Source organism: Thunnus albacares, chromosome 10 (genome assembly GCF_914725855.1).
Source record: "Thunnus albacares chromosome 10, fThuAlb1.1, whole genome shotgun sequence".
Lineage (NCBI taxonomy): Eukaryota > Metazoa > Chordata > Actinopteri > Scombriformes > Scombridae > Thunnus > Thunnus albacares.
This window is the reverse complement of record NC_058115.1, coordinates 12,245,666-12,269,514: the sequence shown is the minus strand read 5'-3', so window position 1 is coordinate 12,269,514 and position 23,849 is coordinate 12,245,666. Positions and strand designations below refer to the sequence as shown.

General features: G+C 40.0%; 1 protein-coding gene across 4 annotated transcripts in view; it reads left to right on the top strand.

Annotated features, from left to right (window-relative positions):
• The first annotated feature begins 5,311 nt into the window (after window positions 1-5,311).
• The window catches only part of unc5a (unc-5 netrin receptor A), a 143,968-nt gene continuing 125,430 nt past the window's right edge, over window positions 5,312-23,849 (top strand). For all 4 annotated transcript variants that reach the window (XM_044363551.1, XM_044363550.1, XM_044363549.1 and 1 more), the window contains exon 1: window positions 5,312-5,926. In XM_044363551.1, coding sequence (XP_044219486.1) covers window positions 5,836-5,926 — 91 coding nt within the window. In that variant the 5' untranslated portion in view covers window positions 5,312-5,835. The remainder of the gene's footprint in view (window positions 5,927-23,849) is intronic.

Here is a 23,849-nt window from a genome sequence, read left to right as displayed (position 1 = left end):
CCTGGGACGCTGAGTGACAAAATAATGACAACCTTTTTTGAGGCAGAGCAATTTCCCAGAATTGAATGAGCAGGATGTGTGCAGAGTGAACAATATGTGCACTCGCCTCCCGATTGGTCTCTGTCAATACCGTTCTGACATCTCTCCAAGAATGTGTTCAGACAAATAGATTGGACGTCTCACAAACAGACGCTGAGAGGCAAAATAAAGATTTAAACACATACAGCACATGCGTTGTCCACAAGCTCTGTTTATTTGGAGCTCCCTTTGGATGAATGCAGTCGGAGGAAGAAATGGATCATATTAAGGCAGCGTCAAAATGTTGAACCAGGTTTCCAAGAAATGCATTTCTGTGGGAATATACTGTAATTGCGTCATAAATCCAACCGAGAGCCTGCTCATACCTACATGTTCAGAAAACATTAGTTAATTAAAGTGTCATTGAACCAGCTGGGGTTGTGTGACAGAAAAATCCATTAATTCCATTAACATAGTAACTGTATCTATTTGCATGTCAAATGTCAAAGAGTGTATTGAGTTGTGATGCGACAAATACATGTCTCGTTTATTCTTGTTACATGACACTTTTACCTATGCAAAATAGCCATTCTAAGTCACTGGAGCTCAATCAAACTGAAGGTCATTACCATTGTTTTTACATGCATTATATTTAGAAGTGTGATCTATCATGTCTTATATGAGCATCCTCCCCTGATTAATAATTTGTACATTTGAACATGTGCTAGTGAAAGGCAGGTGTGTTTGTGCATCTCTGGTGTTAATTAAACGGTTCATTGGATTTGAAAGTGAATTTAAAAAGTGACAGCCTGGATTTTAAAAATGTGCTAAAATGATTACTGGTGTGAAAGGAGAACACATTACCAGATATTAAGTTATTAGCTTTAGCTGTTATAAATGTTTTTTTGTAATTCCATTGCAATATACAGTCAAATCCACCCCTATCTAATTGGAATATATATATTTACCAACGTCTTCCATGAAAGGTTAGGTAGTAGTGGCACATGGTATATCTTTCTTTGTAAACTATATATAATTGGTGTTGAATTGGTCTTTTGGAAATTGTAACAGATATAAGGAGTATTAATCAATATAATGGGACTTCTAAGAGGCAGTCCTTAGAATCAATATGCAGCATTTTACCAGATTTTTTTTTTTTTAAAAATTGATCTTAAGTAATAAATTTCAGGTCACAGTTTCCCCGAGTTGATACATGGCATTTTGAAATGAAGCTCCTCAAATGTTAAGTGTGGCTAGCCTCTGTGTTACTCCTACGCTGTCAGATCCGGTGGTGGTAGATGAGGTTTTCCTATCACAGTCTCAGAGCAGCACCGGCAAGACTGACACAAAAGCAGGGGGCCATAAAACATTCAACATCATTCAAAGTCTCCTCTCCCATGCACATGAAGACAATGTGACATTCAAAACAACAAGAGAATGTCGGTCCAGGAAGCATATTTCAGGAACTCTCTTTTTTTTTTTTTGGAGAATAATGAAATGTAGAGGAGAGGGGAAAAAAAACTTGTGGGAAAAAATGGTCCGGCTTGACACATTTCTCTGGTACCCATTGTCTGGTGAAGAGGTATATCTAACATACTCGCGACGGCATATTCACATTTTCTGGCTGGTTCCAATAAAGTCATAATATTATTCTGTGTCAGACATACAGGATTTTGAATTAATAAGAGACCATTTTAAGAGAGAAAAAAGGAGGCAAATGTACTGAATTTTTACTGAGAAAAATCACACCTCATTTGGGCCTGACTAGACACCTAAAGAGTTTGTCTTTCTTTCAGCTTTCTTAACATTAACATTTAGAATAGTAAACAGAAGAAAACGTATACATTCCTCATGCAAACTGCATTTCTTTAGAATTGGAGTCCGCTAGAAAACGTGTCGCTTATCGAGTTCATTTCTCTTCTTTATTTTATTTGTTTTATGGGGTCTTTAAAATGTAAGTGTTCCTTTTTCTCCCTCCTCACCTATTAAAACACACAGCTGTGAGGCAATTCTGTGTAGGTAAAAAAAAAGAAAAAAAAAATCAGGTTACCACGTGTTGAACTGTTTAAGCACTAAGCAGTAGGTTTGATGAATTACAAGTCAGTTAGTCCATTTTGCTGACAGAATGCAAATTTATTTATGACCCTGAGACTGGGAGAAAATGAAATCATCATATATTTCCAAACACTCACACAGTGTTTTAGATTAGAGGAATCTATTTGGGATGGAAACACATTCTATGAATAAATTGTTTGAATTCCTTTTCGAAACAACTCTCGGAGCACTACTCCTCAAACAGTCCCTATGCTTCTCTCAGCCATTAAGCTCTTGAACTTACAAAGAATGTGAAGAATCTGCATGAAAGGAAATCTTAATTGAAGGGTACGACAGGACACCCGTTTCTTCCTCTAAAGTCAGGACGAGTTGTACTTTGAATCAAAAACACAAAATCAACTTTAATTTTCGGAGTGTCTGCTTTTGATTTATAGTCATGGAATAAAATGTAGCCCATTTCATATGATTTGGTGGTTATCCCATTTTACATTTTCATCAAATCACATTCTCGGGCCATATCTGTAAAATTGAGAAATCATCAGAGCTGAAGTAGTGGGATATTGGAAGTTCAGCTTCATCAGCAGTCTGTGCTGCTGAAATGAGAGACCTTCAGTAGGCTCCTTCACCACCACCTCCTCCCTCCCTCCCCACACGTTCCCCTTCACTTTCTTCCTCTCTGTTTTTTTTTTTTTTTTTAAACTCTCCATCTCTCTCTCTCACTCTCATTTGGTTTTGCTCCTCACTAAACTGCGCAAGACGTGGTGAGATCACACAGAAGCTATTTTATCTCCACTTGTGTGAAATAATTTAATTAAACAGAAAGTCCCAGCTATGCATAGCATATCCAGATAATAACGTTTCTATTGAGAACTACAGCTTCTGTCAGAAACAATAATCTGGAGTAAAAGCCTATGTGTGTTACTAATGTATGATGATGGCTTTCATAGTACTTATAGATAACATGTGCTTTGACATCTTTATCAGGGACTCTGAGTGAAGCATACGGTACCACTCAAAAGTTTGGACTCACCTTCCTATCCCCACTGGGAAATGATGTAATAAATGAATAAAGTAACCCCTACTCTTCCAACATGACTGGAATTTGTTTAGCTCCTAATTAATTTTCCTTTCCCCATATCAATAATATTTAATTAAATTGATATACTATTGATCATCATGCAGTCATTTTGCAGCGTAATTAATGGCTAAAACGCTGCGGCATGCAAATCTAAACCTCAATTTCATTCTCATTGGGCTGCATCCTCATAAGTGGTTTGCAATGTAATATTCAATCCGCTGATGGCTTATTAAGATCTTTACAGTCATTTAATCTGAGACTGTGGTCAATTATATCTCTCTGGAGTAGCATTGCAGTTTAATTTGATATAAACAAAACAATAGGCTGTGAAGCTGTGGTCATGATGGAAGTTGATACACCCTCCCTTCTCTCTCCACAAGTCTGTGCTGGAATGCAAACAGTCGGAGTCTGCACTGCAGCCTCCTCCAGGGACTTCTGTGTTGTTTGTAAACAATAAATAATATTAATTTCATGCCGGACACCTCCAGTGGATCGATGCTTATCGAGCGGGCGAATCAGTTGTCTTTATAGGTTTGCATATGTTGTTGGTGTAATTGCGCAGTTTATGAGAGGCCTGTTAACAATCTGTAACATACAAATGAGCCTCATGTTTTCTTAATACTCATTGGTCACTTAAGTCTGGCCTCTTTGGATCATAGCTGCTCTAAATAATTCAAGATGATACAAGAGGAATGGTGGGTCTGTCTTGGTTTTGTGATTGACTGCAGCAGAACAAGCTGTTTCAAGTCTCCGGATATTGTGACTCAAGCCGGTGACGGAGAGAAAATTAATTACAACACCACAAATCGATGAACAACTGAATGTGTCACCTCCCCAAAGAGCTGTGATTGTTCATTGTAGTCTGATTGAGGGAGCAAAGGGGCAGAGATGCTGGACCCAGAAGAATTATTGGAAGAAAAGGTTGTGCCCTGCTTTGACTCAGCAAAAACACATCATAACAAGAAACTACACTCTGAAAATTCCTTTAAAAACATCTGAAGCTAAAATATCTGCCTTTAAAAAGAATAATATAACTGACTTTGCATTTACATATTCTCAGATCTTCACTTGAAATGCATGTAGCTTGGATACTTTTCTTTTTTTTCCATGAAAAAAAAGGCACATACCATGACTGGAAGAGACACACTCCAGCTTGCACTGCCTAATAGGAAACAGAGCAGATTAGCAGAATGAGAGAGATCATTAAGAACAACCTCACAAGTGACCAAAGCTGAGTCATTCTCTCCCATTTAGCTGCGTCTGCCTTCCTTATCCTACCCATTCGGTGCCCGTCAGGATTTGATCATGAACTATACGTCTGTGGGGTTGTGCGTTTCCTGCATGTACGCGTGTGCATGCATGTGTCTGCGCTTTATACTGTCATCCTGACAGTGACTTTGACCTTTAGCAAGAGATGTTGGATGGAGAGAAGGCTTAATGAGTTTGTATAATAGCTGAGACCTATCTGAGGAATCATCCATCTACATGAGCCCCATAATTAGCTGGTAAGACAGTGGTCCACTTCTGTGCTTCCACTTATTATTCTGCTGACTAGTATGTGGGTGTGGAGAAATGGATAAACAAAGACACAAAAAAACCCCATCTGAAGTGTATTAATAATCTGCTGTCGATTGTGGCAGCGTTGTAAAAGGCATGGCTGAACAGTCTGATAATCACTCCACTGACACCCTCCAGAAAATGAGGAAAAGCTATCTGGAACATAAGTCACATCCTGGTCAGAGTTTGCTGACAGGTGCACACTCTCACGGGAGCGCTAATCCTCATGCTTCTTCATCTGTGTTTGTCCGTCACTGATGCACTGCAGCAGACGCACAAAACCTAAAGACAAAGCAGAGGCATATTTAACTGAAACTCAATGACATGCAGATGTGATCTGTATGGATTTGTATGCAAAGCAGCGATCTGATTTCCTATCATGCAGGACTGAATGTCATATCCATCATTTTCATGTGAGGCAGAAGATATGAAAAGCACACTTGCAAGAATACGGATGAAATCGTTTCCATTGTTGTCGTGCATTGCCAATATGTGGTTAGATATGCTTATTCAAGATATGTAAATGTTTTTTTGCTAAGAAAAAAAGAGGATATAACAGGCGCGCACAGGACGCTCCATCCCCACTGTGCACTCTGAATCCGCTCCTGGTTTTGCTGCTCCGCTCATCGCAGCGTTATATACCTTCCCTGACTCCCAACACTCCCAGCATTGCTGTGCAAGCAGATGTTCTCTCTCTCTCTGATGCCAAATTCTTGCTATTTTTCGCATTTGGAGAAGGTATTCTTACGCGCGAAGGGGCTGAAAAGTGACGAGAAACAACATAAACTGCCTCCCTCCTCTGCGCAGTGAGAGAGAGGGAGAGTTGTGAACGGATTTTTTAGGGGGGAGAAATACAGTAAGGCTACAGAAACCCAGCGGCAGCAGTTTATTCACCACACCTGTGATGCGTTGTTCTGAGCAACGAAGACGCACGACCGGGATACAGATGGCTACGCTACGGCGGGAGGATATGTGTTGAGGAAAAAGACTTGGGCGTTGTGAGAGAGAGAGAAAAAAAGGCGTTAAGTGCTACCGAGGACACTCTCCGGACCTTAAAAAGCCCTGTGTGCCAGTGTTTCTTCTCTGCTCTCTGCCTTTTGAAACTTAGGTGATAAAAAAACACGAAGATGCCCTTACTTCTGGGCCCCTTTGTCCGCTGTAGATCCAGCGCCACGCTCCTCGTGCTTTGGCTCATCTTCGCTGGATTCACCTGCACTGGTGAGTTACAGTATATCTTTTTTTTTTGGTTAATAATGCTGGTGAATTTCTTTCTTTTTGCCAGACAAAGTACACACAGAAAGGCTGCACGTGACAAGTTTTTTGCGGACGGTGTTTTTATTTTCCTTTTTTTTCTTCTTCTTTTAGAGAAATGCAGCCGCGCGTGACAGAGCACGCTGTTGGCAGTCGTTATTGTTCTGTTTGCTGTAACACTCATCAATTAGCCCGCACCTTCAAGGTTACGTGGGAGAGAGTGTGTGTAGCCTCTAACGTGTCTACCAAGGTTATAAGTTAAGGCAAATGTCACCCAGATAATTACCCATCACTCCCCGGCTTTTTAAACGTGGCTCATATATTTATTTAAAGTGGCGCTGTCCAGTTTACAGCATGTATTTGATCCTCGCTGTCGTGACCGTGGGAAGTTAAGGCTACACCTGCATGGCTGGAGTGAGAGAAACCTGCACTATGATGTTTTAACAGATGGGCCCGTGAACAATAAAAGACAATGCACAGTAACACTGCCACATAAACAACCATCACTTCATTTCCCCCTGTTCTTTATACTCCAATAAATGCAGACTATCACCTCGCTATAATGATTTTGCTATTCTTTTTTTTTGTGTGTGTGTGTGTGTGCTATATCGACGAGCAGGACCGGGCTAAACCGTATATTCACAGCCTGTATTCATCCGTCTAAGCTGGCTGCAAACAGGACCATTCAACTCCACGTTTCTCTCCGGCCAGGACTCATTCCTGCTGCATTCGCAGTATGGTGACAGCTTTACGGAGTTGGTAGACGACCTACTCGCACTGATGAGTTACATTTTATGATGTAGCCTCTTGGCCAGACACTCCCGATTGCATGCAAATGTGCTTTGATGTACAAAACTATCAACAACAGCAGTGGGGTGAACCGAAGTACCCTGATTAAAGAGAAGTTTTCTGCAGCAGCCACAAATAAGCCATTTGTGAAATAGCCTGTGATGTAGTTTCAAATCTCCCTTTTACTCAATTAGATTTTTAATTTAAAAAAAAAAACTTCAAAAATATCTTCATAATAATATTATTTAACAACAATACCCGTGCAAATGAAGCTTAAAATTTTTATGTCAATTCAGCATGACTGAGTGCTGATTATTGACCCTTAATATTACAGATTCTAGGGCAAAGTCAAGCCAGTCATATCGCATTCAAATCATTGATTTGATCAATGCAGTCAATTGCTATATGCACCATTTCACAGTTCAGCACTATTTTTTACAACACTTTATTAACTCATTCTCCCTGACATTAAATATCATCCTCACAATGCCACACAGCTGGAAGCTGCTGGTGAGTATCCAGAACACGGGCATTTCACACATCATTTGCCTTTTGCTTGTTTCCAAACTGTTAACCTTGCTTTGGACAGAAGGCAAACATGTTAAAGTTGTGTAATTGTGTCTCTTGCTTCAGGACACTGAGATGATGAATTAAGAGGGCTTTTCTTTTGCATTAATTAGTGTATAATTATGAATATATTAGGATTAAACAAACAGTCATGCTCTAGGGACCTCATATATCAAGCTAAGTAAGTAGCAGTGCGGTGGTATTTACAAGTCATTTTATGATGCATGTTGAAACTGATGTATTTTGATTGGGTTGCTGGGTTATATGGGCGGTGTGGTGTTTCAGTGGTTAGGCGCTGTTGTCTCAGCAAGAAGTTATTCGACGCCTCGGTTCTGTCTTCCTCTTGTGTTCGTATGAGTTTTCTTTGTGTGCTCTGATTTTCTCCCACAGCCCAAAAACATGAAGCTTTAGGTTATTTTGAGACTCTAAATTCCCATAGGTGTGATACTGTTTGCCTGTTTCTTTGTTTGCTCTGTGATCAACTGGCAGTCTGTCCAGGGTGTTTCCCTGCTTTCCACTCAGTGCATGCTGGGATAGGCTCCCAGCCCTCCCATGACCCTGGATAGGATTGACCTGGTGCAGAATATGGATGAATACAGAGTTATATGTAAATGTTCTCTCGTCCGTCTTCAGTATCACATTTTTGGGTAGACCCATTGTCTCTGCTTCAGTCTGTCACTCTCTATCGTATATTAGGTAGTACAAGGATGCTTATAAACTCCCATCACAGCTTACAGGTTACTTTTATTGGACAGAGTGAGTTCCAGAAATGGATCAGAAGGTAATTTCATAGCCAATTCTTTCTACATCAGGGCTAGGACAGTCTCCACTAAGATCAGTCAAGCTATCCTCTGTAGAGAGGCAAGGCGCTGACTCGGCATTCCTCGGTATCAAAAGCCGACTTGTCTTTTTTGCGGGGAAACATAACTCAGTCAGTAATAAAGGTAGGCCTGTCAATCTAGATTTGAGCTAGCCGAGCACTTTCCTTTTCACTGTGTTGTGAGTGATCTGTCGGGCCGGACAGAGGGGGTAGGTGTGCTTTCAGCCTTAGGAACAAAGAACTGTATTGCTTTGCTTTTGTGTGCACACCACTTGATGTTTTCAGTATGTGAAGTGTGTGTGTGTGTAAGGGAGGGGGGGGGTTCATTTCTCCCGCATGTGTTGTGGTGTATGTCTGCAGATTATTCCAACTCCTGTTGCTTCTGTTGTATCCCATTTATTTAAACTTGCTTGTTAGTCTGTTGTGTGTTGTTAGTTCCTTGTTACTCCCCCAAGAAAAGATCATCAAAAACCCAGCAATCCATGCACAGAGAATAAAAATCCTGGATTTTTCTTTGTTTTTCCCTCTGCCCAGTGAGAGCGTTGCCAAGCAATTGTCTGGTTCAGCGAGGGAGCATGGGATTTGGTATCAGCCACCTTCCTACTTGTGTGAACAGTCACCTCAGACCAATTTCCATGGGGTGTAAATCTTGTGATGATGCAAGGAGATTGCCATTAAATGACAACAAGCATAAAATATATTGCATAATACAGTCATTTGCGAGCTCTCATTGGTTAGTACAGTAATGCAGGGACTTCTTTTGCCAGACGTCTCTCATCGTTCTAATGTGAATTATCCCACAGTTGTCTTTTTCGCAGCCAGTTTTGTCTCTCCTCATTGACTCACTAAAGAATGCGATAAGGAGAGTGAAAGCCGAAATTAACATAATTTATTGGGGGAAATTGCCTTCTGGTCAAAGGAATTTAAAACCACTTTGTTTCTGTCCCATAGCTAATGCATGGCAAATGATCGCCATGTATTTGCAGAGATGGTCTTTTACAGGGAAGGGATAATTTACTACCAGAAAGAGTTTTTGTTCCCTCTAGTCATGGGAGATGAATTCAAATGACACATGCATCGGAAGACTCGTGCACTGAGGGAGGGAAATTTTGTATAAAATTATTTATTTTCTCAACTGCTGATAATCACCCAGTAAATTAGCATGATGTACGAATGCAGAATATATCACGGATGGAGGAAATTACACTTAAGTGAAAAAAGTAGGCTAGAAATTAAAATGATTTCACTCCTCAGGAGTACAAATGCTTGTTATGAATTTTCTGCTTCTTACAGAATTTGAATTGGACAATATCACAGTGAAAAGAGAGCTGGGATTGCTTATTTGCAGTACAGAGCTGATCACCATTGTATTTTTTTATTCACTTGCCATCATGTTAATTAGTCTGTAAGACAGAATGCAGATATATGAATCTTCTTCCTGTCCAAGTCTTACAAAATGTAATTTCTTCAGTTCAGAGTTACCGTGATTAATGGAGGAAGAGATAATAGTTCAGCATAAATGAATAAAAGGTAAACAGTGCATGTCAACACAGGTCAGCTTTAAACAATGGAGGAGCACGCTCCATTTGGTGACAAATGCCCAGGCGCCTTATCTTTTAGAAGGCTATGTCCCTGCGCTTATCATTTGCAAATGGCAATCTTGAGGAGTAAAGGAAGGACACAGGCATTGCCGAGGACACATGGAGGATGAACCTTGCAGAGGGGAGGAGTTAGGTGTTATTTTCTGCAGTCTGTGCAGAGGCCCTGCGAAGGCACTACATCTCTGTCAAACTCTGCCCTTTTGTTTCAATTACCCCATTTCTATGATTCAGGTCTATGTTAGAGCGCTTAGGGGTTGAAGTTTCCCTCCTGAAATGCAGTGCACTGTAGTCACTGTGTGCTATCCTATCTTGGTAGCCTAAAATTGACCTTTCACCTCGGTTGTGAAATGAGATTACCCTATGTCTCAATGGGAACCAGGACCATAATTCATTGATGGCCACAGTATCTGACATTGTATTAGCAGTTTATGAGATTGCCCTCAATCTCTACTTTTGGCTCTGTTGCTGCTAACCATCCTAAGCCAGCAGCCAACCTCATACACCCAAGGGCCACCAATGAGAAGTCGGTATGAGCTTGTTGATTCTTGAGTCTTTCCCTGGAGGGTGTTATCGAAAGTTCTCATCCCTGAGTCATATCTCTGTTTCTCTCTTACATTACCATGGAGAGAAAAGTCATACAATACTGACCTTGAACCTTGTGTGTTCTCTCAGTGGGAAAACATTTCCAGTCAATCACAATAGAAGACTCTTAATACTGCCAGGGACACTGTTGTATTTTCCGCATCCAGAATTCCTTGACCATGACTATTTGAGTTTTTACCAGAAAGCAGATATGGAGGAAGGTTTGTGTGTATGCTAGCCTACTCTTTCAATGTACACTTTGTGTAAAAAGGCTGTCTCTACCTCTCTCTCTCTTTTGTGATGTTTTTTTTAGTACACATGATGTGCTGTCTGGCTACTCACTTTGTACAGTGAGAATAGTGGTGTGTTAGGAGATGTTTCCAGGTCCTTCCTGTTCTCCAAGTGATCAATACTACTCTTCTCCAAATGGTTAATTGGCCATCAGTCACTGTCAGAGGAAGTGCTTAGAAACCTAGAGGTGTCTTGGTGCAGCTCATAATAAGAGAGTGTCCAGTCCTCTGGGTCCTCTCTTGGCCTTTACTTCAGGCCAGGTGGTGGCTGGGGAAAAGCCGATCTGAATGCAATATGGAGAGCCATAGATTAATAGTTCCTTAGTAAGGCCACCAGGGAGCGATGTGAAAGCCACTTCCACTTCATCATACAGCGGACCGGATGGAAAGTCTGCAAATGGCAGTGAGAAAGGAACTTTAAAACCGTGTGAAGGTCATTTGATTTGAGCTGGCGTCTGGCAGATTTTTATTAGTTTATTGTCACTGTGTGAAATCCTGTTGTTGTATTTGTGTTTAGAGCAGGTGAGTCAATTTGGTATGTAGTTAATTTTCTTGTACTATTAAGGAGAAACGATCTTTCACAATGCAATTTTCCAGCAGATTATGGTCTAAAGTTACTAGATAATGACACTTTTTGCTGCTAGTTCGACCTTGAAGAGTAAACACACCTCCAACCAAATGTATGGCTCATTGGTATGCTTCCCCTTATTTAGCATGGCATGTAAAAGACATAATTAGAAATCACCTAAGGCTACCCAGACAGTCCTGCTGGTGCTTGATTGGCAAGGGTATCTGAGGGAGGTCTGGCTCAGCTTGAGCCAGAATTTGTCATCTTGAAGTGATTTTGTTGACAAGACAGGAGGCACAGTGACCTTTCCTAATTATGTGTATGTGTCCAGGCACTGATGCCTTAGGCAAGCAATTCAACTGAGTCAACAGAGCGTTGACTCTCGGAGCATATTCAAGCCCAGACAGCATGCTGTGGGATGTAAGGTTAGAATATGCTGGGTTTAGCAGCAAGCTTGTTAATAATTCAGTATTGATACAACATGACTGATGTCATTTGTGTCACATTTTGCTCTGTCTCTTTGCTTATAGAAATGTAAAGAAACAAACTAAAAGATTGGGTCAGATCGGGGGCCCCTTCTTTTCTTTGCAGTCATTTTCCACTTGTGACTGAAGTCATCTCCAAAATCGTTCTGGTGTTACACTTTGCAAGTTGATTCCCTCAAAACATGAAGCATTTATCATCCACCCTAAATGTGTAGCAGCAAGTGAACAGCTCCTCTGATCTATGTTGGTCTCTCTGTTATTGTTTTTCCCAAACAAACCATTTCCCGACGTGAAATGAGGTCTGAACATTACAGATTCAAAGCTTAAAACTAAGCAGCAGATTTTATTGGCAAGGCCATCAGGAACACAAGGCTCACGAAAAACACATTCAAGTCCTCACTCCAGTAGAATTAATCATGACATCATAGCTACCATTCAGGCTAGACGCTCCCTTTGTACAGCATGCCTTGCACTTGATCGACTATGGATTTAAATGTCCACTGACAATGCATTCATGTTCAATCAAAGTGTGTTTTCATACCTGCAGTGTCTTGTCACCAATGCTTGAATTTCAAAAGATGAGTATGGAGCAGCTTTGCTCTGGCTTTTTTTTTTTTTGTTAATTACCCACTGATTTACAACCCTGTGTTTCAGGCAGAATTAATATTGAAGGTTGATATTTGAAAAATATACTCTTAGGATGTGAAGCAATCAATCTTTCAGTCTTAAAATGTTATAGGGCCTACAGCATTTTGGTCTGCGTTACATAACATTCAACATGTTTCATAGCAGGGCTGAGAACTTCTGATAATAATCATAATCATGCTATATAGTGACTATTGTGTTGTAAATTTTATTTTACAGTAACTATGTGTAAACATGGAAGTCACTATAATTAATTGTACAAGTCAGTGATTACAGCTTATTGAGTTCTACTGTTGTATTCACCATCACAGATGGTGAACCTGAGCACACTCAGATATTCTGTAATTATTTCTAGACTTTGCCATCAAAATATTACACACAGACAACTAAGAGGTGAGTGGAGGAGGGCCTAACAATGATTGCCTGGCCAATCAAGAGCCAACTTTTTCCACTTGATTTAAAGACCTTGTATCATACAACCTGCACAATCATGTAAGTCCTCTTCCCCCTTATGGTTTTCCGTTAGCTTTGCTTGCTCAAGTATTGGACTAAGTTATTTACTGCATCATAAGAAATCCATATTGCATTTGTTCAGTTCAAAGCTGGCAGGCGGCTAGACCCAATATGTACCATTCTGTTGGACAGAACATCTTGCCATAATCCGTTTTAAAAACTGACAGTGGTGAATGTTTGAACAAGCCTTAGGGGAAGCACCAGTTGTGAACCAACTGTTGAAAATAAAAATCTGCTGAAATTAAGTGCTGCTCTGTGAATTACCTGTATGCCCAGTTTTCAGCAGCTACTTGGTGATTGTGATGCTGTAGCATGTTCCAACATTTTCTGAGAAACCAACACTGAATTTACTAACCAAACAAAAATGGACTAAACGTGAAATGACATCCCAATAATAATCAAAACCTGTGAGCAGTCAACTTGAGAAAACAATAAAAAAATTTTAAAAAAAAAACAGGGCAGACCCACCCATCTCTGGCTTTGTACTGTCTATATAGTATAATTAATATGTGCACAGTAAGTATAAAATATGAGCATCATTTCCTTTATTCTTTTTTTCTGTGAATTAAATTTAAATTTGGACATATCTATGGGTATTCTTTGACAGAAAATCTTTTTTTCAGATCTTTTCAGCAGCATAGGGGGATAGTAACCCCTGTGTCTGTTTAAGGATGATTTTTGGCATCTGATGTGAATGTTGACTGTTTCTGTGCGTGTATATTCCAAAATGAAAGGTTGTAACTGTCAGTATACAGGCTAATCTTGTGGTGGTAGCAGACACAAAGCATTGCCTATCAGGACGGATGTTTAAATATTCAGACAAGAAGTCTGTAAACTTTGTGCCTCATATATTTTTAATTGAACAGCTTCGGGCATGTGTATAGTATGTTAATATACCTTTCATTAGTGCACAACATGTCTTGGGTTAAGTCTGATAGGTGCAGTTAACTGGTGGATATAAACTGACATCAGCATGAAATTTTGCACGGGTTCCACTCTGGACTAACAAATGCTACTGTATCTTAATTGGACGCTGAATAATGTGTATTTTCTGGTATGCTGTTTACAGACGTGAGCGCTTTTACAGATTATTGATTGTAATTTTGCCATTTCTTCTTTGGGGAGTTGGCAATGTTCAACTCATTCAGTGAAAATAACAAAGCTCCGTTCAATTTGTGCATTTAATTAATTTGCCTAACATGCAGGGCAGGCAGACATCTGGTGACCAATAAACAAGAATATAAGGAGTTATTTGTTCGACGTGGTTGTCATTTAATGAATATGAGTTGGTGTCCAATTTCAAGGAGTGATTGAATGTACACTGGCCTCTGACCAAGCTCAGTTCATACGATATTGTTAACAGCTCCTGTAATGACTTTGTCCATCCTTTATTTCTGAGTCACTGTAGCAAATTTTTACTCCCAATTCAGAACATCTCATCACTCACTGAATACACTAAAGAGGATTATTCATCTCAATTATTCCAGATTTGACAATCTAATTGGAGCTGAAAACCCAATTGGGATGTACTGCACCAGGTATGATGCACAGTGATGCATTATGTAAATTAAAATAGATTCAGTTTTTAGTACTTTGAAGAACTTGCAGACATGTCTTAGCTACCTTGCAAATATTATTTCTGATATATGCAGTATGTCAGGGCATCTGCCCTGAACAAGTCCAGTGGGGTGTGGGGATCATAGATTCATCCCAAGAGAGGTAACAAATGTCACCAAATGTTGTTTTTAATCATGAATACTGAGCAGCATTGTAAGTCACTCTGGATAGGAGTGTCTGCCAAATATTGTAATTGTAACTGTGGTGACAATAGCCAATGGAGTTTACAGTGGGGTGAAGTGGAGCAAACTGTGTCCAGCTTTTTTCCTCTACAGCTGTTGATCGGTGTCAGGAGACAGTTCTGTGAAATCTGTGCTCCTCATGTTAGTGACATGTCAAGAGTCAGCAGGATAAAGTAGTTTCCATTTTATCACGTGTAACTACATCGAGACTCGGCCCCTGCTGATGAAACTTTGTGTGATATTTCTTAAGTTTTATTATTATTTCTGGACAGTCTGGAGTTTGGATTTCAAAGGTCTTCTCTTGTGTTCTGTCATGCTGTAATCAAACATCAGTCATATTCTATATGGTCAGAAGGTCAGAGTCATCACGCTAGTGAGTCAGTAAATCCCTTCATCATACACACTCACAAATTGTCTGACTTGAAGAAACAGATGTTGACTTTTGTGTATATTCATCAGCCTTTAGAATTAAAGTTGTTTTCCATTTAATTTATTTAATTACTTCTTCTTTGTCTGCACTGATATCATCTATTGATTTATTTTATTAGCTGATTTCAACATGTCCAGTAGACACCCCAGTTGGCCCCATAGACTGTAAAAACTAATAGACATAGCCACCGTGCCGTCATCCATTGGTTTGAGGAGTCTCGTTTTGAAGCCTTGAGTTTGCATTTTTTCCATCGACAGCATGGATTTTTGGAGCCAGAAGTGACTTTATTTGGATTAGAGGGTGAAGCCAACCCTAATGCTAGCTGCTAGCTTGGTTAGCACAGTGCATATACAGTCTATAGTTAACTGTGATAATGCTGATGCTAATTTTCACTAGTGAGAAACAGGTTTAAAACCATTAAAACAAAATATACTTATGGGAAAAAGCTGAACATCTGACTCCTTAAAGGGTCTTTTAGTACATCTAAATGCTGAACAATACTTTTTTAGGCGACCAAAAAGTTACAATTAACTTTCATGAACTGAAAACACGCTGAAATAGCGTCAGCTATGGCTACACCCATATCCTGTGAATCTGAGGTTACACCATGGTTACCTTACCAACGCTGTTGCTGTCACTGAAAGCAGCCCTTAATTATGCATAAATGTATAAATTCAAGCCTTAATAAAATTTAAACGGATGAGTTATATAAAAGTTCACTTAAAGTTCACCCCCCAAACGGTTGTCATGAACGGATAAATTAGACCAAAACCATTTTTTGTACCAGGCTGTAAACATGTTTATTTCTGCTGTAAAGTTGGGCATTTTAACATGGGGGTCTATGGGGATTGAATCATTTCTGGAACCAGCCTCAAGTCGCCATTCGAGGAACTACAGTTTTTGGCACTTCGGCGTTGGCTTCATTTTCATCCCCGGAGGCTGCTGCTTGGTGGGCCTTCACAGAGATTCTGACTCCTCCAGTCCGGCCCTCCTGGCACCAGGGGTCTCCACTGGGCTAGACTGATGTAGTGCGGCAGGGGGGAGGGAGGGAAGAAAAGGTCCCCTAATCTGTATCAGACTTGACAATTTTATAAACACACATTAATCCGAAATGAATGAGTTCTGGGGGGTTTGGGGGTATTTTTTGAGTGGGCAGCAATGTCTTACTTTACAAAACAAATAAATAACAATGCAAGGGGAATGAGTCGAGGGAGGGGAAAAAGCATAGGTTCTATTTTTTTTTTTTTTTTTTTTTTCCTTTTTCTTTGCTTTTTGGTTGATCTGAAATCAGCCAGTCTTGCTGTTACCCCTCCCCTCTGCCTGCCAACTACTGTAACCATTTTCCATATAAATGCATCCACACATACACATGCACATACACAAAACACCTGCTTTTACCTGTAATTCTCAGACATCATATTAGCCTGATGTCACATATATTGTACTGCATGCCTCTTACATTTTATTGCTTTTATGTATTATCTACAGTATTTCTTTTTTCTTTATATATCACTGACACACTAAGTGTACACAATATATCTTATGTGTGTACTTGTGTAGCAAGTCACCTCTTGCTTGTCACCAAAGAAAAAAAATGTTACTATGAGTTAGACTCTCTCTGACTGAGTAATCTTTTCAATTGTTGCTGCACTTCCCCGGTTGAAATCTCAAGTGTTCGTATGAATCATCTTATTTTGGATCTTTCACAAGTTCTCGGAGCCAGACTTCAGACCACGTCCCTGAATCACCCCTGTTATGTGTGATGGAAGTGCCACTGTGAGAATGTGAGATTGGACGTTCCATACTTAGCTATTTAAAGTCATATTTCAGGTTTTTAAATTACCCGACTGAAAAGTTGGACAGATTGGTTTCAGGCTGAATCATCACAAAGCCGAATGGAATTTGGCTTATTTTCTAATTTCTTGGTCTGCAACATACACTGCATATGGCTTTATGCTGCAATTTCCACTACAGTAATGATTAAATAATAACTTTTATAGCTGAGTCAGATTGTTGTTGAAAATGCCATTGTTAAGTTTTTTTCCTTAGATATTTTTTATTTATTTTCCTGCACTGTAAAATCCTAAGCTTTTACACGCAAGAGCAAAGTAATCATTTTAAGAAGATCATTTACTACACAAAAAAAGTCTTTTATCTTTATGCACTCTGCTACAGAAGTCTTCACGTCCCTGTCCAGATTTGAAAGAAAGGATTTGTCCCACTCTTGTTCAAAGGATGAAGATGAAATTGTGAAACAAACCAGTCCCATGTATTTAAAAAAAAAAAAAAAAAAAAAAAAAAAAAAAAAAGGACTTGGATAACATTACTAAGATCTCACAAAAGGCGCTTTTCTTTTGCCTCGGCACCCTTCAGCTTTCCTTTTATCAAGCTTGTCTTACCTTTCAGAATCCGTTATATTAATCATCGGCATACCTTAGCTCTCCTCACTCATTAGAGGAGGCTGAGACGCTGACAGTGGATCATTTGGAAATACGATTTTTGTCTAGTCTTCCGTGTCAGCCATATCCCCTGTAAAACTACAACTCAGATTTCAAAAAGCCAGTTAAAACCCCTTTCCCAGCATTGAGCTAAATAGTTAGCTTTGGTGTAGATCCATGATGTCGACTTTTTTTTTCTAACATAAAATTCAAGCATCAGCTGCCATCAAGCTGCCATTTTGTGTTAAGCCAGCACTGATGCATAGAGCCTCCACAGCCTGTTGGAAATTGCCAGCGCCTAAAGCAAACAGTAGGGCCCGAGGTCCCACAAGTATGAAGCAGCCAAGTAAACCCATTAACTGCCTATAGAGTGGTCTGCGGTATTGTCTCTAAACGACGCTCTCCACAAATGAACCACAAGCGGATTTACTGTTTGTTTTGGCGACATTAAATAACCACAGAAGACTCAAGACAACATGTCATTGAATGACATTCGCTCATTTCTGTATCTAATGGTTGAGGAAATAAAATTTGTTCCTATCATTCAACATTTGTGATGGGGAAAGTTGGAAAAGTTGTACTTAATTTATAGTGTTAGAAATGTGTTGTATATTTTATAGTAATGCTGATAAATCACAGCATAAGCATTTCACTTGGAAGATATAATTTGACAAGTCTGCAGCATTTCATTTCAGGGCACTGAGGCATGATACTTTCTTGCTCTGAATTCTTCTATCCCCTCTCAACATATGATGCCCAACTGTACAAATTATTTGAATAGCCAGAAGGTGTTTGATTTATGCTGAGTCTGAGTTATCAGCATCAAACAGGCCATGTAGCTTCTCTCTTATCATTCTACACAGCCGCTTGCAGAATTTCTGCATGTTTTTGAGCTCAGCCCTAAATGTGATGACAGTAGTCATGAACAGAACACAAAGACAAAAACTGCCACTTCCAGCAAAATGAGAGCCTCCCCCTCTTGCCTAATTTTCGTGTCGGATTCTCCTGCAGTATGTTTGACAAGAAGGGCTGGCAGCTTTACGCCATGGCACAACTCAGGCTGTCGTGGGTGCTGCCCACCCCGACCCCTGTCACACAATTAGCTCTCTGCTTTTCAGATAGCTAGAACAAAGGTGAACTCGGAGAGCTAAGGCTGTGTTCAGTCAGAGCAGAGGGGTGTGTGTGACACTCTGATGACTCTAGGGCACTTTCTTGACCAGAGGAGTCGTTGGCTGTCACTAAACATCACTGTCTCCCTCCCCACTAATGGCATCTCCAGATTGTGCTATGAGGAACAAAGGCTGGTTGTATGAGATACTGAGGAAAAAATAGAGCGACCCCATTAGGGCTGCAGGCTTTGGTTTGTGACAGTGGCTGCAGACCTATAGAAGTGTCATGACAGATATGAACCAAGGAACAATTATAGGGTGATGTGCTTGAAGCTAAGCTGGCGGTTCCTTCAACAGAAAGGAAAAAAAAAACAGTGTTGAAATGAATAGCACAGCAAACACGTACACAAACACACACACACACACATGGTTCTATGTATTCTGATGCATCTACAGTAGCTGTAATTCTTCTATGTGTTTGGCTGTTGAAGCTAAGCTAGAATAAGGGGCAAATCAAATATTTTAATGTGTTATGCTTCCCCCTTTTCTGCGTTGTATTATTCATGAGGTTAAATTCAAAAGGTGAGAGTGTTAACAAAACAAAACCGTATGCAGAATAACAACAAAATGAAATGTTATGAAGAATAATTTGTCATTTTCCTGCGGATATGGAAATAAATCAATTCAAATGACTATGCTGAATATTTTTCCTAATAATCACTTGCTTCTGAATTAATTTTTATTATATGCAAATTTGCGTTATCCTGCCAGTAATCAATCTAAAATGGCAATTTTTTGTATTGCTGCCAACAGTGAAATATGAGTTAAACAGCATGAGTATATTGACTGGATCTCTATTCCATCTTAGTTGCTGTTAGAGTCAGTAGGAGGTGAACTAAATGTGCATCAGATTGCATGTTTTTCTGGTGTGGGTACTTAACACTTTTTAAAATGGTGATGAGGCATAGCTGCAGTAAATACATTTAAGCTACAGCTGCTAATTATGAATCCATAAACTGAAATCTAATCAAAATGTAATCAAACACTGTTTTTTGTTATCTTGGTGGTCACGTTTTTTTTGCTAGTGATCCTCATATTGAGAATTGTCATTGGCTGTTAGAGCCAAAGCTAATTGGATTAAAAGACGAGCTCATTTGCCAAAATTGTTTCATCACTGTTCATTCTCATTATTTTAAACAGCACATATAGCCCCAAACTAACAGGAGCAAAGTGATTGACAGTAATGCACCATTTCAGCTGTCAGTCTCTCCAGGAAGTAGTCGAACTCAGCGTTCTACTGCCTTTGCTAAATTTTTGTCCAAGGTTGACTCATGAAACAAAATTAGTCTCTGGTTTTCCTCTGTGAGAAATGTCATTTCTCTCTTCCTTTTTATTTTGAGTGGTGATTTTATTTTTCCACATTGTTAATTTAAGTCTCAGGGAATATTGTGTGCTAAGTCAGAATGTTGAATGTGCCATGTTTTTGCAAAGCATTGCAGGAGTACAACGTTTGGCATCAGCGTTGTCACTCTAAATCTCTGTCTCCATGACACTTGGAGTCAAAACATGAGCCTGGAAATGTGAGCCCTCCCAATGTCAAGAAACAGTTCTTTTCTGTGCTGGAGATGCTAATGATTCTGACAGAAATAAAGGTATTAAAGTGGTTTATTTAATAATTTAATGACAATCTAGTTTTGAAAGAAAAAAGCACTGTAGATGTTTAGAACCGAAAGATTTGACCTGTTTTTTTTCTTCAAAGGCAGAGGTATTATCCTTCACCCTCCCTTTTCCGAGGTCACAGCATGTATGCCGGTCCATGTGTCTAAGTTTCCGTACGGAAGCTGCAGAGTCCCACAGGTTTAGCTGTAATACCCGGTTAATTCCCCTGCATGTCGGGTTATTGCCGTCAAAGCCCCTGTGCCAGTTTTTTCCTCAATTCTGGCTTATTCTTTCATTTTTACTGATGGCTTTATTTCTCTGTGTTACCGTGGATATCCCACACATCCACACACACACACACACACACATAGGCAGAGACACAAACAGATATGTGCATACTGTATGAGAGTGAAAGACAGGAGTATGTGGTGATGAATACGTTCATCATTATTTTCAACGCTAGGAGCAAAAGAGGATACTATTGCATGACACAGTGCAGATGAGTTTTTAACCGTCATGCTCTGTGTTTATTCAGTCTATCAGTGAACATGTAAATTCTCCCTCCAAAAGGAAAAGAAACAAGTTTTAATCCTTCTGCGTATTTGTCTTTTGAATATGTTCAAAGTTGTGTTCATGGTATGTTTATGGAATCAGAATTGTTCACACAGTTCCCACCCACACATTTTGTTATTCACCGTGAACAGTTGGTCTCGCAGCGGTAGTAATTTAGGTTTCCGAGTTAAAAATTTCACCCCCAGTTGGCAGAGTTTGTCGCAGAATGTGTGGGTCTAAATAACAAATGCTGCTCAGTTAATCATTTCACTAGACAACAGGTACTGGATTTAACCCAAGTATTTCACTTTGAAGAACTTGAAGATGGGCCAGTTGTTTCTTTATTAACATTTGGAATTAATTGGTAAAAAATCTTCATGTGTCTTTATAAAAATTGTGTGTTTATTTCCGTGAACTTCACAACCGCACCCATCTATATAAACTGACACTTGATGATAACAGAAAGGAGCAGGCATCAGTAATATGACTTCATTAAATAAACCCTTGACCTCTGAGATGCTGGGTTGATCTATTTCCTTCAAGTCCCTTCACTTCACCAGAGAATGGAGATCCCACACAGAGATTGTGGCTGTGCTATCTCCCTATCTTTAATTTAGAAATGCAGGAGGACTGCACACGGGTAAGATGGTTATCCACACTCACTGTCTGTCTTGTCACTTCATGCATGTTAGCTCTGCAGACGCCTCCTCCGGGACCACATAACTGGCCGTGTTCCAGTGCTTTTAAAATAGTTTTCTTTGGCTGTCCTTTCCCTAATGACCACTGATAGGGGTGATGATGTCAGAGATAATTTCTAATGATTTCTAACTTGATGCTTTCTGAGGCCTCTGAGACTGGACACTGGAGGGCTGGCTAACCAAGAGAACAATTTCAGGATTGTAAAAAGACTTCAGTGCACTGACATTTTTTTAAATTAGTCTTTTTTTTTTTTTTTTTTGCATCTTCCTCTGAGACTGCATGTTTGCATTGCAGCAAAGGGTTGAACAAACAGGGACAGCCAAGAGCAGCTCCCCCTGTAGCTGTGTCTTGATCAAGGACACTTCTGCAGGGTTGTTGGTAGTTCAAAGCAGAGATGGTCTCTATAACCACGAGGCCACGCATGCCTCCACAATCATGTAGGTGGATTAATGGGGGGGGAGGGGGGGATGTATTTGACATCCACTGGAAATCCCCTTTTTAATGGAATAACATTCACTGTAGCCATTATCTTATCAAGCCTTGAAAATGACTGCAATTTTTTCATAATCTGAGTCAGTTATATGCTGCATTATAAACATGATTGGCCAATTTGCTCAGTGAATATAGTACTTCATTAGCTTTTTCTCGATGCTGATTTAAATCGTGATGTTTTTCGGTTCTACAGAAGGCTCTGCAGTTGATACAAGGTCCCCCATGTCATGATGGAGCATAGACGATGATGTCTCGAGGGGTTTCATCTTTGCTCTTTACATTTGCCTTCCAGACAACTGAAAGGCAGAGAAAACAGTGCAATTTGTCTAAAAGGAAGCGACACCGATCAATAGGATTTTCATTACAGTTATGTTTTCATACTGCAGCAGAGGCAGGGTGTGGAGCTCTGATGAATGATACATTAACGTTCCCATCCCCTCTCCCTCCTGTGTCAGTCCTTGGCTCTCGAGGCCTGTCACTGCGATGATGCGGGAGCGCCGGGACGAGTTTGTGCGCCGGGACCTGATTCTCCTCAGTGCAACGTCCCCAGTCAACAGCTGTCCGTTTTGTCATTGTAGATTTCAGGCAGTGTCGTTGGCTTTGCAGGGGGGGAAACACCAGAAGGCCTGATCTTTCAGAGAGCTGACTTTATTGAATTATCCCTCACTCTCTAGTCCCACTTCGAGAGGTGGAGTTAAGCTGCTTACCTGTCGCCCTTAAAAATACATGACTGCAGTGTTCATGGTCCAGAAAGGGATCCAGTTGCCCTCCTTACAGTGTTACTATTCATATTTATTATTCACTTTGTAAGTTAAAGGTATATTTATGTATGCCCAAAAGTATGAAGACAATCTTATCCACATTTTTTATGTACTTTTTGTCTGATTTTCTGAGTTTGGGCTAAATCCCATTATTTTATTTAAGGAAAATCATAATGCTTCATCATACAGTGATTCTGTAGACCACTGGTTCCTAGTCTTTTTGGCTTGTGTCCCCTTAAAGTAAAACCAAGTCTAATCGTGAGCCCTCAGGTTATGTCTGTGCTAATTCAAAGAGGGATTTTTGTACAGTTTTTATTCATTTTTAGAAGCAATGAGATAAAACTCCAGTGATTCACAGGCAAAACTAGAATGTCTGAAAACATAAATATAAGTTTTGTGTATACAGTTTTTTTCTGCTTCATTTTAATACTGTTCTCGCAACCTTTAAGATTTATCTTGAGACCCCTTAAGGGATCCTGACCCCAGGTTGGGAACCATTGCTTTAACAATAATGTGCTTGTAACTTAGTGGCAACTGTGTGGGGAAGGCCCTGTCCTGTTTCATCATGACAATCCCCCTGTGCACAATGCCATGTCCATAAAATGTGTGTAAAATGGTTTTCACAGTTTGTGTAGAAGAACCTAACTGGCCTGCACAGGGCCCTTAACTCAACCCCACCCAACACCTTTGTGTTGAACTGGAATGCTAACTGCGACCGAGGCTGTATCATCCAACATCAGGGCTCATCTCACTCAAGGAACAAATCCTTGCAGCCAGGTTCCAAAATCTTAGAATGCAGGCTGTAATAACAACATATCCGCTCAAGTATTCAACAAGCACATACGGGTGTAATGTTTGAGTGTCCACATACTTTTGGCCATGTAGTGTATGTATTTCTTTTAATATCAAGGTGACAGGCTCAAGCATGACATATCTGTCATAGCGCCAGTATATTCTTGCTGGGGACCCCCCCCCTACTCATCACCAACATTCATATGCTAACAACTTCAACATTGTCACATTAACATTAACATTAACATGTAGCGTATCTGTCACAGCAGACAGTTATTAAAATGAGACACCGGAGAGGA